The 17,698-nt window shown below is 32.1% G+C and overlaps 1 protein-coding gene across 1 annotated transcript; it reads left to right on the top strand.

Moving 5' to 3' along the window:
* Positions 1-1,440: 1,440 nt before the first annotated feature.
* On the top strand, positions 1,441-16,750 carry LOC129801602 (neuronal synaptobrevin). Its single transcript, XM_055846825.1, has 5 exons — positions 1,441-1,822; positions 7,214-7,349; positions 7,425-7,583; positions 10,609-10,660; positions 15,191-16,750. Coding segments are annotated over exons 1-5 (501 nt in total). The 5' UTR covers positions 1,441-1,820; the 3' UTR covers positions 15,343-16,750.
* Positions 16,751-17,698: the final 948 nt, after the last annotated feature.

Here is a 17,698-nt window from a genome sequence, read left to right as displayed (position 1 = left end):
ACCATGTGTTTTTTGGTTTACTTCGAGAACGGCTCATTTTTTTATTTTCGAATATGTTTTGGGAGTTGAATATTTTCGTCCTTAACCTATGTTCGAAAAACATTTCGATTTCGAATTTCCACAAAGTAAACCATATTTGGAGTTCCTCTTTCTCAACCGATTTGCTTAAATTTGGATTATTTGAAAGGTGTTCAAATTTCTAACCCGACTGCATTTGCTTTAATCGGCAATGAATGGGTAAAGTACCCATAAATAATATAACTTTTTCGAGTTTCCTTTTTTACTTGTAAATGTTAACTCCTGACAAAACATTCCAAAATGTGCTCTACTTAAGCAATTTTCTACTTCGGAATATTTTTATTATATGGATCATTTAATTGATAGTAAACTGTATTCACCCAAAAACCCTGCGAAAGTTACTTCACGAAGATCTTTTTTCGTGAGTTCGAGCACTCCGCAAAGCTGGAACCTTTTACCATCTTTTTTAATGGAAAAATAATGTGTTAATTACATGTAGAATTACAGTAGACTCTCTCTCAATCGGGAATATGGGGCAAAATGTCATCCGGTTTATCGGTAGATTTGGGCGACAAAGCCTTTGTAAATTCCACAAAAAGCGCTCAATTATAAAGAATCATGATAAAATAAGAGGAACTACAGCGAATTTGAGCGAATTAGCTTCATAATTAAACGTGAAAATTGTCAACAAAATTTGTCGCCCGATTGAAAAAGAGCCGATTGAGTGAGAGTCGACAACTAAAAATTTTTACTATAGAGAGGAGTGGGGCAGCATTGAATTGGAGCTGCTTTTTGAAATTGGGCTTTTTCTCCTATTTTTAAACGGAATTAAGCTCTATCATGATGTAATTATATTATAGCCTTACGATATCATGAAAAGATTTAGTTTAGTTTAAAAATAGGAAAATAAGCTCTATTTTAAAACTGCCAGAATTTAAGGTGCCCTCCTACTTCCTCGTAGTACTAAAATTTTGACAAAAATACCCTGAACCGATAGATTTTGCATTGGTGCACCGTTAAGCAAAAATTTACCTAGCACATTGAAACTCAAATAAATCGAATTTAGAGTACCTTTTCAACAAACTTGAATTTACAGAGTTGAACGTGAAATCTAAATTTCAGTCTATATTTTTAACAACGTTTTGTAAATCTGATTAACAAAAGTTAGATTTCGTTAATAGATATTGCAAAATTGTATTTTCCATTAAATCATTTTCCTGCATTTTTACAAATGCAAAAATGTCTTAAACTTTTAAAATGATTGAATACAAATACAATTTCCCCCAATTTCAAAAAGGGAAAATCTAGCATCTTACTGAGCATGAGCACATATTGAATTGTATACGCCACCTGTGATGAAAATAGAACCCATTTTGAGAACAGCTTGAAAAATTTTCCTAGCTGTTTCCATTTTCCTTTCAGTCTCTTGCTATTTCTATGTACATTCGCATGTCCCATCCGCAATAAAATTGATTCCGGGTTGAAAAAAGTAAAAATTATCAAATTTTATAAGGAATTTTTACTATTGCTGCAATCCTGTTGCAGTTGGGATGAATTTGTGTGTTGGTGAAAATTGTGAATAAAAAAGAAAGTGTGATTCACGTCCATTGAGTTATTGTGCAAGTCCTTGTACATAAAGGATATAGTGTGGAAATAAAAAAAAGAAAAAGGAAGTGTTTTGTGATTTTTTCCTTGAATCTGCGTTAATACAGCGAAAACTTTAAATAAAATTAACATATTATCACTATAGGATATATTTTACCTTCATCAATAAACTGTGGACTAGTGGAATATAGGGAAACATGTAAGTTGAAAATGTCCTCAATTATTGATTTTCTTCAACTTTTCCATTTTTAACATCCACCCACTTTTGACATTCTTCCATAATCTCTTATTACTGAATTTTTATTTAAAATGTTTAATTTTTCTTAATCTCTAATATATTACCAAAAATATTACACTATAATTAATGTATGTATTCTTGAAGTGATGGTAAACTATTGATTTTTTCTTGATATGAAATCAACGAGGCCGGAGGGCGTAGCGTTCTCTCTTCTGCCTTTGTGACTTATCTTTAAAAAAATATAGTTTTTTTTATAACTTTTTCTTTATGATTTATGATTTACACTCGTAAAAGAAATTGAAAACTACCGTACATGTTTTTTTTAATAACTCACAAGTTTCACCTTTGACCTTCTGTTCTATTTCATTTTACACAAATTCTAACTATTTTGTTTTACTTTTTTTTTTCAAAGAGGAAAATATATTACAAATATTGGTTTATTATTTGATTAATTGTGGGCATTTATGAAGTGCTTTCCATAAATCTAAAAATTAATGTTCATATTGAAAATGAATTAACCCAGAACTTAATTTTAAACTTAGAAACTTACATTTTTTCTTAAAAATAATTGATTGAGCGTTCTTATAAAAAAATACTTCTTAACCAGGAATTTTCCGTTCTCGGCAATTCATTGTGATTTTATGAATGAAATCTATAGCGAATCACGCGAAAATAAGGAATAAGCTCATTTTTCCATGAATGAGCGAGTAAATTGTTTTTAGAATTTCACCTCAATCACTTAATCATTATTGGCCGGAAAGATTCTGCAAATTGAGTAAAGTATGCAAATTAGTCTATATTTGACAATATATTTTTTCATTTGTGAAAGTCTGTGCGACCTCCATTTGGCAATTGTACTATGATGATTCTAGATTAGAAAATGAAGAATTACTAAGATAGTCATTTGCCAAATAAATACCGGCTTATATATATATTTTAAAATATTCATTATAGAAGAGATTAAATTCGTTCGACAATTAGACTTTGAAACAAAATCATGAGAAAAAGAATTCCCTTGATTTGGTAAATGAAATGAATTTTCTTATGGATGAAAATTTTCGAGCATGCGCTTGTTAATGCCTATCGATCCGCTCACATATCGCGTCAGTAACAGCAGCATTTTGTCGGTCTCCCTCATAGACGTCCATTCTTTTCCCAGCATTTCCACCTTCCCCTACCATCCAACATGTTGTCCGCAGACAGAAAATGCATATTTTCAGTGAAGACTAATCCTACACAATAAGATAATATTTTAAAGTTACTAAAATACTTGAGCAATTTAAATCTTTTTAAATGCATTGGAAAAATTATAATAACATCATGTCACTAATATCATTGAGGTTTCTTTGGAAGCGAGATTTATAGGCTTGTATATTTTTCTAGATTGGTACAATTCCCAAGCCGTGCAATTTGTTATCAGGCTCATCATTGGATGCAATTTGCATACCTTTATTTTCATAAAATTTATTTTGACTTACCGGGGATCCGAACGCTCTACCTCTACCACTTAACCGATTGCGTATACGTAGAGAGACCGGGGCAGAACTGATCAGGGGTAGAATTAGACAGTAAGATGCTATAGTTTTCTTTATGCCTTAGACACACATACGACTTAAGCCGAGAGACGACTTAGTGGAAAATGATGGAAATGTAGTTTAACCATTATTTCTAATATAATTACGCTAAGCCGTCTCTCGGCTAATCCTCATGTCTGTCAAGGCCCTTAGAAAGGATATTGAGCAAACTACTATTTATATTTAGACTAATTAACATCGTCGCTATTCACTGAAATACTTATCCCACTGATTCAAAGCATTTCAATTTCTTCTTCATGAGCAAATCTCACAACATTTGGACGATAATAAGCTCCTTTGTGGCTTTCAGTTAGGCTTTCGTAGAGGTCATAGTATTACTACAACCCTTCTGAGAGTTAACTATGATATTGCGTCTTCTATTGATCGAAGTCGCTTTGTGATCCTTATTCTTCTAGATTTTAATAAGTCTTTTGGCAGTTTCATAACTTTAACATTTTAGGTGTACAAGTATATCAACATTTTTTAATGTTAATTTTACACCTTTTTAAGGATAAAATTAACACGAAAAAGGGTAACTTTAACCCCTAATACACCTAAAAAGCATAATATTTACACGGATTTCGGATCAATACTGCAGGGTAAAATAAACATTTCCGGAGTGTTATTTTAACTTTTTCGGATCTCTCTCAGTGCAGACGCTCTTCTGTAACTGCCATTCGGCATTTCTTTAAAAAATCCTAGCTAATTTTGCCACGGTCTTTCCCATGTCCTAGACAGACTGATGTACTGGACAGACCTAGGGCTTAAGCCAAAGAGACGACTTAATGGAATTATAATCAAAATAATCAGTTTTTCAGTAATACGTCTCTTGGCTTGAGCCGTAAGTCTGTCTAGAGCTTTACGGCTTAAGCCGAGAGATGGCTTAATGGGAAACTGATGGAAATGTAGTCTAATCATTATTTTGATTATAATTACGTTGAGCCGTCTCTCGAAAGTCGTAGGTGTGTCCAGCACATTACCCTTATTTGAAATTATATTTCACCTGGGATTTCGAATTATATATTTCTAAAGATTTGTGTGGGTACGAAAATAAATATTTTAGTAAATACGTCTTTTTCTGATAACATTTTTTCTCAAAAAACGAATTCGGACTATAATATAGGAAAGAATAATTTTATGTTTATATAATAAAAAATTCTTTTGGTCACCAATAACCATTCTACCCTTAAAGTACTGAACGGTATGTGTATCTTGATGTTACGTATAAAAATTCTGTTCATTTATTCATTTTCAACCGCCTATCCTTCGGGGTCGTGGGCTTAGGACACCCAGGTTGGGAGTCCGCGACTGTCGATCCTGTGCCACTGACCTTCGAGGTTGATTGTAAGATGTCCCTTGGTAAGAATTCTAAATCTAATTTAGACATCTTGTTATCCTCAAGATCGTGGCCTCTTTTCATTTATGGGAAATTTCTGGAAATAGCTCTTCTGGGGACTCTTTCTTCATTCATGCGCTGAACATGATCAATACCATCGTAGTTATGATCTCTCGATACAAAGAAAGAATTTCTCGACTCTCAGTTCCTTATGCCCTAGACACACTTACGACTTAAGCCGAGAGACGACTTAGTGGAAAATTATGGAAATGTTGTTTAATCATTATTTCGATTATAATTACGCTGCTAAGACGTCTCTCGACTAATCCCCAGGTCTGTCGAGGCCCTTACGAACGCCTACATTTCTCATTATATCTTGACAAGTGATTTCCTTAATTGCCTGGATTGCAATCTTATTCTTTCAATCACTACCCAAATATCTCCATCACAGGTGAAAATAGAAATGAATTTGAAAACCGATAATTTAGCCTAATGACTAAGTTTGGCGTTCCTCATTACTGTCAAGCTTACTATTACAGCAGAAGCCAGACCGATGCGCGATGAGAGTTCTCTATCCATCCTCACTCGTGAATAAAGGATGTAGATGATAAAATTCCCGAATGAAAAATGGATCTCACATGTTAGGGGGAAGTGGGGCACCTTTGAAAGTGGGGTACCTTTGAAATTGGGATTTTTTACCTATTTTTTAATAAAATTTAGCCTTATAGTGATATAATTTAGCTGCACAAACAGATTGAGCAGTAAATTACATTACCATATGACTCAGTTCCATTTCAACATAGGTGAAAAATCCCATTTTCAAAGGTGCCCCACTTCCCCCTAACCACAGTATATGTGAAAAAATAACAAATGTATTTTCGGAAAGATAATTTTATTGGGATTTTTCTATGACTTTGTTTTTTTTAGTCGAATGACTTCTCGTCGAATTCTGGCACCTTTTTCTAAATTTCCCTCATTAAAGGCTTGACAAACACACGTCTCCACAGCCTCGGAGGGCTTTGTTTCACTTTCTCTCGAAATCAGGCAAGTTTTCAGTTGTCTGAGTCTTCTTCCTGAGATTTGTCTTCAAAATTCCCCAGTATTTCTTAATTTTCCGGAGTGCAGGATGGGTTAAAAATTTTTCCCATAGCCTTGGCATCCTTTGAAAAGACGATCGTTGAGTATCCGTGACCTTGTTTCAGTATTTTGACGGTGTTTGTCGGTCCGATAGGGCGCAGCTTGAGCTTTGTTGGTTATCAAACCATTCCTCTTCTTGATTTCATGGACCAAGCTTTGAAATATTGAGTTGCTTCTCGAAAAGCTCAAGCACTTTCTTTTACATCTCTTTTGTCACCTGGCTTCTGAGCAACAGTCTGGAGATCCTTGAACCGAATTAAAATCTTCCGGATGGTGGAGCGGCACACTTTTATACTTGTTTCAGAATTAACATTAACAAAATTAATTAAACCAAATTATCAAAAGCCCATAGAAAAACTGTAATTAAAAAATATTAACTAAATTTAAAATAGTAGAGTAAAATTTTCAACTTTAATTGCTAGAGGACTGATATGTAGTTTATATTATTTGTACAGGGTTAAATTCAATTTATATGATAAATTGATGGAGATTCTTTTATTACATAACAAAAACAATTTCTTTTAAAATTATAAAATTGTAAAAGCTCGAGTGAAAATGTATTAAATTAGACGTGGGATTTAAGTACACTTTTTAATTTAATTTAATGACTTTTTTTTAAATAATCAAAAACGGATTCTTGCGATATACTGTGAGTTAATTATCCACTTCATTTTATTGAAGTGAGAGTCCTTTAAATGCCTAATGCCCTAGACAGACTTACGACTTAAGCCGAGAGACGACCTAATGGAAAATGATGGAAATGAATTTTAACCATTATATCGTATAAAATTACGCTAAACCGTCACTCGGCTAATCCTCAGATCTGTCAAGGCCCTAACCCATTAAAAATCTGAAACATTGGTATATGACTTTAAATTACAAATCAAAACGGCGGGGTTGCATTGTGAATAAAATAAAATTTCAACTTTATACAATATTTTTGCTTGAAAAGGATCACAATATCACAAATCAAAGAATAAGATCTGATTAAACCTTGCCGGAAAACTTTTCCTTGATATTGGTTTCATAAAAATGGTTTTGTAAAAAAAATTATCTGCTCTTTTGTGTGTTAAGTTTATTTTTAAAGTAATTTAGGTAATAAATCTAAAAATATTATGTTCAATATGTCAGACAATTTTATAAAATTATGTTGATGATTTCTAAAAAGAACTCTCGAAATCCAAAAAAAAAACTAATGCTTAATCCCTTTAAATCCTAATCTTCACAATGGATTCATTCAAGTCATATTACAAACCATTTCAGAAACAGGAAACTAAATATATTTTACAATTTCGTATTTTTTAGGGCTGCTCCCGATGGACTCGCTCCTGCAGCACCTGCCGGTGAACCCAACGAAGATGGAATTGTCGGTGGACCAAGAACTCCCCAACAGATTGCGGCACAGAAACGACTTCAACAGACTCAGGCACAAGTAGATGAGGTCTGTTTTTTTTTCAACTAATTAAATATAAACAAATTAGCCGCAAAATGCTAAATGATATGCCGTATTGTTTAGGTGGTGGACATAATGAAAACGAATGTGGAGAAAGTTCTGGAGAGAGATCAGAAGCTGTCTGAATTGGATGACCGAGCTGATGCTCTCCAGCAAGGAGCTTCACAATTTGAGCAACAAGCTGGCAAATTGAAACGAAAATTCTGGCTGCAGAATCTAAAGGTGATTGTTTTTCTTAAAGCACTGAGTAACTCCATAGTTATTAAGCAAACCCTGGATTTTTAATAGCGTACTATAACTGATCTCTCACCTCCAAATGACTCTTTAGTAGAATTTTGCGAGTTTTACAGAAAATGTATTAAAGTTTTGTTGCTGCTCTAAAACTCAAATATAACTTTGAGTTTTTTTTTAATGTTGACCAATACTATTGAAATATACTATATTATTCCCCGAAAAGAAGGACATGCATTTTTGAGTTTAAAATATCCTTAAACTTAAACTGATCCTTGGAGTATTATAAAATTTTAATTCTTTTTAAAACAAAGTTTAATAACAACAAGACTAAGTATTCAATGGTACTGATCAACGGTAATAAAATCAAAATATTCATTTTAGGTTTAAAAGTATTTTAAATTTTTCATTTTTTTTGTAAAAAAAAGCAAATCAGTTGCAAGAAAATTTGAACACATTAAATCAAAAGGTTTAAAGACAATATAACCTTTCAAATGAAAAAAGTAATAAAATATCCTTAACTAACAGACAGTGAATGGAAAACTCTACTTCTACTTTTTTTATTCTACAAAATAAAACAGCAAAAATTAAGAAAAAAAGTATAGGTTTTTTCGTCATCTGCCATTTACATCCCATCAGACCGATATTTTTTCAAAAGCATATCCTGAATTATTCTTGAGATAGCATACTAATAAATTTTGGAAAGTGTTCGGTCAGTTATACTTGATGGAAATTTAATAACACGGATTATGACCTGGATCGGAATTTATTCCTTCTATAGCTTCACACTATGTTTCGGGGATGTTTGTCCCCTTCTTCAGGTATGGAGATATTGTATTTGACGATCATGGTGTTCACTTGCTCTGGGTTATGTGAAGTAGTAGCAAAAAATCCCTTTGACCCGATTTATCCCAAGTATCTAAATACCTGAAGAAGGGGACAAACATCCCCGAAACGTAGTGTGAAGCTATAGAAGGAAGAAATTCTGATCCAGGTCATAATTCGTGTTATTAATAAATTTTGCTTTGCTCGAAAATCGAAAGTGACACCCGGCGATGTCACCTTTGTTGGCCTCTTCTATTTCGAGTGAGAATTATTATTTAGATTAAACGGAAAATGTCATTTTAATGGAACGATTTTTTATATTTTGACATAGTAGCATATTTTAAGAACATCTAAAACTAAATTAGCATGATAATTATAAGTTGACTGGGAAGTTTGTGGAAAAACAATTATAATACGCTGGAATTAAAAATCATAATGCGTTACCATTCTTCACAAATATCTGTACCTAATATGTTTATAAGTAGTTGAAAAAAAATGGTTTATATCGTTTATATTGTACTATTGGCATCTCAGATGAGCAATTACAAAATGTTAAGATATTTGTTTGTTCCAAAAAGTTTTCTTTACAGTTTTGTTACGAAATATAGTTACAATTTTGTTAGTTTTCTCTTGGAACCGTTTTGTTACGGTGGAATATCTACAAATTTGAGTTGATTTCGTTTTATACAAATTTATTCCTGAAAGTTGGAATAGAATTTGTTGCACTCGGCTGTTTTGTTCCCACTGTCAGGATCAAATTAGTACATTTTCTTCATAACAATATTATTCCTACATCTGTAACTTGTTCCAAAAATTTTCGGTGTCGGTGGACGAGGTAATTTTTGGAACGAAATTCTTACTCATATAGGGAATCTTTTTGTTCCCATTGTCGGGAACAAAACCGTGTAAAAGATTTCGTCTTACAGTTAAGGCCTATACTTCAGTCGAGATGGATTTCGGTGGCGAAAGCTCATAAGGAACTTTAAATAAGAATTAACTTAAGAGTGTTACAGACGCGTGCATGCCGAAATCATATGCAAGTGCTAGCAGCAGGAGGGAAAGGGGAATCTTGAATTAAAAATGTGAAACTATGTAGCACGAAAATTGCCACGGATTTGGCGTCCTCCTCGCTTCGTTGGTGACGGGTGACTGAATGTGAGAGGAGGGATACGATTTTATACTAGACGAGCTATTTTTTGGAACAAATTCGTTACTAATATTGGGTTATCTTTTTGTTTCTCCTCCTAGAAGGTATACAAATTTATTCCAAAAATTTTCGGTGTCCGTGGACGAGCTACGTTTTGGAACAAATTCGTTACTAATATTGATTATCTTTTTAAGTCTTGTAAAATGAACAAAATTGTGCCAAAAATTGTGGTGTCCTTGGACGAGATAATTTTTGGAACAAATATGTGTCGAAATTTTTTACCGTGTATAGCGACTTGGGACCTTCGGGGTACACCCATAAGCCGGCTTAAGGATCGCTAACATGCCCCTCAATTTCCCCCACACATCCCATTCCGCTGCAAATCATTTCAAATTTTGGATATGTTTTTGAGGTTGCTCAGGCGAACATTTCGTCTATGCGCCAAAATACGGTTGAATGATTCCTAATAAGTTTTTTGAAGTCAGAGGTCATAAAGGCTCTAGACTCTAGAGTGTATTTCTCAACCGAATGGGGTCATGTTTAGGCGCGTTGGAAAGGTCTTGGAATTTCTGGCAAGTCTGAACCAAAAAAAACAGAAAATAAATTGTATTATTCCTAAGCTATTTTGGGCGATCTTTTAATCGGTTGGATAAGTCTGTTGTGAACTGGTAAACGATGAATGATGAGAAAGGACTTTTGAGTTATAGCGTCAATTGTAATGTGTTCGAACATTGTACAAAGCCGGGACGCTTTGACATACATTTTTTATGAAATTTTTTTGTGATTATAAGCTAGGTGAATTGAAGTAAAGGCACATTAAAAAGTAGAATATAGAATAAAATTTATAAAATTAAATTAAGGATAGGTTTAGTCTGCAGCTCTCTTTAGAAATAGGCGAAAAATAGCATTTTCAGTAGCCTTACCTCTCTCTACGTACTTTTCAGTCAATTTCCACCACTTAAGAATTTTCTGAGATCTGAGATAATTGAATTTATTTACTTCTTTTGTAATTTTAAATTGAAAATAATATCTTCTCTTTTGCAGATGATGATAATTATGGGTGTGATTGGACTTGTTATACTCGCGATAATTGTAGGTGAGTAGACAAAAAATGATACAACAAATAGAAAATAAGATGTAAATGGTAAAGATAAAATGCATTAAAGTCTGTCATTCTCATTTTTCGCGGTATTTTTCATTTTCAAAATATTTCGCAATCTAACAAAATATCGTCTGTGATAAAAAGAGGAAATGTGAAACAAAAGAAAAAGTAATAATCACAAATTGATGCTTTTGTCTCCCATCTTTTTTTTTTAGCAAACTTCATGTAGACGGCTAAAAACAATGTATTAAAAATCATCAGTTTTCGCCTAAAAACCAATCTCACAATCTTAATCAGGTTCGGTAAAACTATTCGAAATTATCTGTATAAAAATAATTGTCGTGAAAAATGTGGTATTTCTCAGTTATTCTAATGTCCAAATGTTCTTATTATTATTTTATGTTTTCTTTTAAAAATTATTTCAACAATTTCTATTTATTTTCTTTCGCTATAACTTCCCTCTCACTTAGATGTATATTTATTTTCTTACGCCATCAGAAAGTATACTATAATTTATTTTTGTAAGCTTTTAAGTGACTTTGATGAAGTCCTATATCTGATGTCTTTCTTCACCTATCATGAGTATATTTGATATTTCTTTGTATTATTAATTTTTTTTGTGTAATTGCACGGTAAATCAAAATAGTACTAGCTTGTAGCTTCTGGGCGAAATAAACTCTTTAATCAGAAACAAGGCAAACATTTTACAAAATTTGAGATTGTTGTTGAATTAGTAAAAATATATGTTATATGGGTATTTTTTACACAATTAATTTTGGTATGTTTAACAATTTGTGTACACAAACAAAAATTTCTATAAAAAAAAAAGAAAAGTAAGGAAGACAACAGACACATAACAAAATTTCCTTTTAGTTTTTTTTTGCTTTTGCTTTTTCATATATGTATATACATACATTTTTGTTAATGAACCTTTGAGACAATTATTTGCAAATACATTTTATATTAAAGTACAAGATATTAATCACGGACTTTGATACACTACGGCAAACATTTCTCATATAATTGTACAATAGTAAACGTGAACGAATAATTTCAGAAACCAGAAAAATACCATTCACTATTTATTTCTCAAATAAATATACAAAGGCGTTTCATAAACATACAACAAGAACAATTAAAACTTAATTGAATGAGATAGAACTTTGCACATCGTAAGGTTTGGTTGGAGATTACTTTATTATTTATTTTTTTGTTCTATATTTAATAAAGTAAGTTTTGGCTATTAAAAATTTAAATAGTAAAATATATAAAAGCTGGTTTTTATTGAAAAATTAGTTTACACAAATCTATTTCATGAAAAACACTACATGGAGTACATAATGGGGTTGAGGGAGTGAAACACAATCATTTTTGCTCTGTTACCACATTTTTTAAATCACATAAGAATTAGATTATTTTGTTGTAATGTAAAATATGTTTAAATAATATTTTGCCTTCGAAAATCATAATAAAAAAGAGACGGCAAAGTGTCTTAGGTTTTGCGAAATGCTCGAACTCACGAGATAGAGATCTCCGTAAATTAAATTTTCGTGCTAAAAAGAAATCTCTGACACGTTTCCGAATAAACCCAAAAATATGGTTTTGGAAGGGAAGGAGGGCGGTTAGGAGCAACAGAAAATTTTTTTGTCCTAAGTAATATCGACTTGTGTGGGTCATTGAAGACTGGAAGTCGATATCTCTTCCTGTTTAGACTCCAGATATTTTAAAAGCTTTTAAACAAAATAAAAAAAGACAAAAAAATAAAGATAAATAACCGATACAGATGGATTCGAAGTTTCAAGGCCTTTCAAAAAAAATTCAAATTTAAGTAAATCAGTTGAAAATTTGTCTCTCCAGAATGGTTTAACTTTTACGATATACGGGAACCGGAGTTCATAGGGGGATTTGGAAATACTCTAGGAAAACATCAACTCTTTCCAGAGCTTTCGGCTCGGTCTCCAAGCCTTCATCAGTGGGTGGAGCAAAAAGAGAGCCTTTTTATTTTCTACTCTAACAAACATTTCTTCTGTACAACATTTTTCACACTTATTTGTAAGTCTGGGAATTTCCAGAGTTTTGTCAGCTTTTCACGTCTGGTCATTCACAGGATAGGGGATGTGGGGGCATTTTTACAAACAGATAACAATAAAATTTTTCCAACAATACAACACTTTTCCAATTTTTTCTGGACTTCTGTGTTTCTGGTGTGTCTCTGGTCACCTTCTTTGTTCGCACTGGTCACCGAGTCCAGAACGGTTTTGGTCTTTTGACATTACAGTAGACTCTCTCTCAATTGGGCATTTGGGGCAAAATGTCATCCGGTTTATCGATAGATTTGGGCGTCAAAGCCTTTGTAAATTCCACAAAAGGCGCTCAATTATAAAGAATCCCGATAAAATAGGAAGAACTACAGCGAATTAGCTTCATAATTAAACGTGAAAATTATCAACAAAATTTTTCGCCCGATTAAAAAAGAGCCGATTGAGTGAGAGTCTACTCTATTTGTTGGTTGACCATTTCAAATTTCACCCGCTTCCCACATATCCCATTTATCCCCGTCGGTTTTTTCACAAACTTTTACGTTTGATAATTCGATATCGAAAAGTTTTACGGTTATAGGCAGGGCAGACAGGTGTCTATAGATGAAATATTCACTTCGATTACCTGCAAAAGATATTCGAAAGTGAAAAGAAATCTAAATAAAAGCCGTTTTCTAAATAAACCTGAGACGCAAACCTGTGCTCGTTAAAAGTCGTGTAATATCGGAAATTTTGTGTTGATAATTCTAGGAAATTGCAGATAGCTGTGCTGGTAATACTAATCCCGCTTATTCACGGTTCAAGTCAAATGGAAAGGAATTGTCTTCTTGATATCTTTGTCGGAAGACGGATAGCTCTTCACTACACACCCTTTTACTTGAATCTTGCAGAAATACAAAGAAATTAAATGTAAATATCATTTCAAATGGAAAGTTCTTAAATCGCGCGCAATTCAACTGTGAGAGAGAGATAGAGACACATATGACTCACTTGACAAACGTCTGGCGGCGCTGCGGTTGCAAAAAATCTCTGAAATGCGACAAAATATTTTCTTCTCTATTTTATCCTTATTAGCAGGCTGTGTCCCTTCCTGTAATATGTACTTTTGCATTCCTTATTAACCAAAATAGTGTTGTACAAAAGGGTTTTTCTCAAACCTATCCTGAATTTTGGGACAGCTCAAAGGAATATGAGTCTTCCAGCTGAAAATGTCATCCTAATGTTTTTGTTGTAATATCGACAATTATTCACAATTAACTCAAATAACTGTATTCAACTAAATTATTAAAAGCATTTTCTTGTGAAAATGACTTAAGTCTAATGAATTAAACAATTTTCGCATTAAAAAACCTCTCATTTTCTCTAAGTGAATTTTCGCGGCACTTTGAAGAATCTCAACAGGCATCACCAAATTCACTTCGGCTTTTATTTTAGCTCAGGCCTGTCTTATAGATATAAATGGCAGATTTCATGAAATTTCACCGTAGTCTCCATCTACAATAGGCGGGAAAACGTGAAATTTCATGAAATTTGCCATAGAGGAGAATTAAAAGAAAAGTCACAATATTCGAAGGCATGAACGTTAGAAGGGAGAGTACTTTCCCCTATATTGCTATTAAGTCCGACTCATTAAAATAAGATGGGAAAAATATGAAGCGTTCGAAGCCAGAGTATGTGCGAAGACTAAAAGTCTTCCCCTATAACTTCTCTTTCTTTGAGTTCGAGCAGTAAAAAGACCAAAACAGTCCAATAAATCACCTCACCTCATTCACCGACAATATGTCATACATAAACTTTGACCAAAACTTTAAGGCTTTTAAAGAATAGAAGGTCAGTTTAGATTTTATTAATAACACGAAGCAAAATTCTAACACCTTTTACAATAAACAAATATCAGCAAATAAATAGACTATTTTTACTATCATAGAAAATGCTATTGACTGATATAATTTTCTTTTCTGACAATATTTTATTATTATTATAAAGGAATTTTGAATAATACCAACCAAAAAATAAATAATATAACGAGTTGAAATGTTATGACCAGCGCACAATAACTTTTGTTTATAAACATGTTTTCAAAATTTCCCATGAGAATGAGCGAGATGACTAGATCTAGATCTCACTCACTCTCATTGAAATGTCAAAAACATGTTTACTAAACAATTGTTATTGTGCGTTGGGCATTATCCTTCCTTGTGGAGGTTTTATCTCTATTTTCTGTGTGTTAAAAAAAAAAACAGAAATTAATGTTAAAATGTTATATTTTAAAAGTAGTTTTATTACAGAATCCACAGTTTGTTAAATTAATCAATTAACTCCTGCTAATGACACATTAAAATTTGCAATAATGATTTTATAGCTTATTCAAATAGTTTTTCAAAATTACAAAAAATAAAATTCCCTTACCAACTTATCAACTTGTGGATTCTGTTACTGAAAATATTCTAATTTTAGTTTACTAAATGTAATTTTTTCACATCAGCCAAATTCATGCCGGAACAACAACAGGCTCCTCCTCAAGTGATGATGGCTCCACCACAGATGGCAATGCCACAGGCTCCAGCACCAGCCGCAGCTGCACCAGCGGCTCTTGTCGATGATCACCTCAATAACCACATTCACGCTATCAATTAAGGAGAGCTACAAACGTGGTAAATTTGAATGGATAGATCACTATCGTATTAAATTTCTTCTGTACTTAATAAGAATACTACATATTTAAAAAAAAAAGAAAGAAGAAAAAATACACTTAATACATTACACAGAAAAAAAATTTAATGACAAAAGTAAAAAAAAAACAATGATTACTAAACTCAATGATGAAGAAAAGAATTAATCAAATTAATCCATTTAATTAGTGATTGTCGACAAGACGTTAATTTAACATATTTATAAAAAAAAGATATCCTATAATTAATGAAAATTTAGAAAATAACTAAAGTCTAATTTTTCATTAATTATTAATAGTTTGAAAAATTATAGAGAAAAAAATTATGTGAAATGTTCAAATTAAAGTTCACATTTTTTTATTTAAGCACTTTTAGCAAAAATTTGAGCTTGTTGGACATTTCTCAAAATGATCTACCCTTTTTCTTTTAAACATTCTATTTATCCATTTATTAGATTTTAATGCCTAGCATATTAAAATATAAGAGAAAATATTTATGGTATTTATAATTTTGTTAAATATAAATGATAAATTCATGATAAAAAACATTAGAATTTTCAAAAAAAAGCATTTTTTTTCTGTTTTCTTATCCTCTGAACAACTGATGAGAATAAAATGTAACTAATTTAAAGAGGAATGATAAAAATTGGGAAAGAATTAAAAGAATTCAAGTACAATAATTACTAAATTAACTGCATTAAAAAAAAAGAATTAGTAAATTAAAAATTGAAAAATAAAAACAGAGATTGCAAAGAATCTCAGTTTAACTAACATAGGGACATAACTTGTTTCCTCTTGATCTCTTTTTAAATATATCTGTTCCAAAATGTGGAAAAATGCAAATAACTGAAAAAAAATGAATAAGAACTATTTAAAGCCAACGACATTCCACTGAATAAAAACTTTGAAAATATGTATATTTCAGTTGTTAGACAAATACAATTTTTTTCATAAAATTAAATTCATGAGAATTAAAGACATGCTTGAACAATTGTATTTATCAAGATTCGTTTTTGTGTTTTAAAAAAAATTGCAAAGAAAAACTTATCAGAACATTATAGAAAAAAATGAGATATTACCAATATTACTATAGAAAAAAATGTGTATTAAATAAAATGAGGAATAAACAATAAATGAGAAAAAAATAAATAAAAAAAACTAAAGGACGTGCTATAGCGGGGAAGATCTTACAAATCGCGGATTGAAAAAGGATTTTGTGTAGAGGGAAAAGAAAAAAATTATAGTCATTGAATTTCTCCGAAAAAAATAATAAATAAATAAACGTAAAAATACAGAATTATGAAAAAAATATAATTATATAAAAGTGTATATGTGTGGGGCTATAATAGTATTGTGTAAAAATTGATTTAAAAAGTATAATAAACAGAAACAGAAAAAAATCAATTTATTGCACTGCAAAAATAAAGGGATTTATTTAATTTTTAATTATTTGACTCATTATGAAATCGATTTTTATTCGGTTTGAAAATTATAGGGGGAAGTGGGGCAACTTTGAATAGGAGGCTTTTTCTCCTATTTTCAATTTCATTCCTATTTTCATTTTTTTATTGATTCGAAGAGTTAAAAGTTTAGTTCCATTTAAAAATAGGAAAAATTCCAATTTCAATGGCACCCCAATTCAAAGGTGCCCCACTTCCCCCTGTTGCGATTTGCAAGAAAGTACATATACAATTTAAGAGCTTCTGAACTATTATTATTAATCGTGTCGAGGCCTAAAATTAAGTTTGTCTTGCCCAAAAACGGACGACGTCAATGGCAAGCGGATTTGCCATCATCACATCCCCAGTTCCGCATGATGTCGGGGACAAGGGACAAACACATAAGTCTCCTCACCCGTCGTAGTGGAACAATTCCTACTGAAGAATGGAGTTTGTCCACCGGAGTGCTTTTTAAGCATCCTGTTATAATACGGGCCATATTATTAAGAGTGACGTACTTTAGCTGCGAGGAAAGGAAGCTAGGAGCAAGGAAGGAACTTCCATTTAGGGCTTTCATCGAAACTAAATCGGTGCTCCTGGACAGTCCCTTGTTCAGAACTGATCTTTCCTTCACAAGGCTTAAATTGAGTCTCGAAAGAATACGCAAATACCTCAAACACAAAGCTTCTGAATTAATGCAACCATTCTACTTAAGTTTATCGGCTTTATCACACTTGCACATTAAAATTTTAATGTGATTCACATTAATTGTCGCTTGTGAGCGTCCAAATATGGTATTTGTGTCTTTGAGTCACTTAATATTTGGGGTTTTTCTATTTATTGATAAAGAAGTGAACTTGGCCTGCAAAAATAAGTTTAAATT

Source organism: Phlebotomus papatasi, chromosome 2, assembly GCF_024763615.1.
Source record: "Phlebotomus papatasi isolate M1 chromosome 2, Ppap_2.1, whole genome shotgun sequence".
NCBI classification, from domain to species: Eukaryota; Metazoa; Arthropoda; class Insecta; order Diptera; family Psychodidae; genus Phlebotomus; species Phlebotomus papatasi.
The sequence above is the reverse complement of the archived record's forward strand: the minus strand, read 5'-3'. Positions and strand labels throughout refer to the sequence as shown.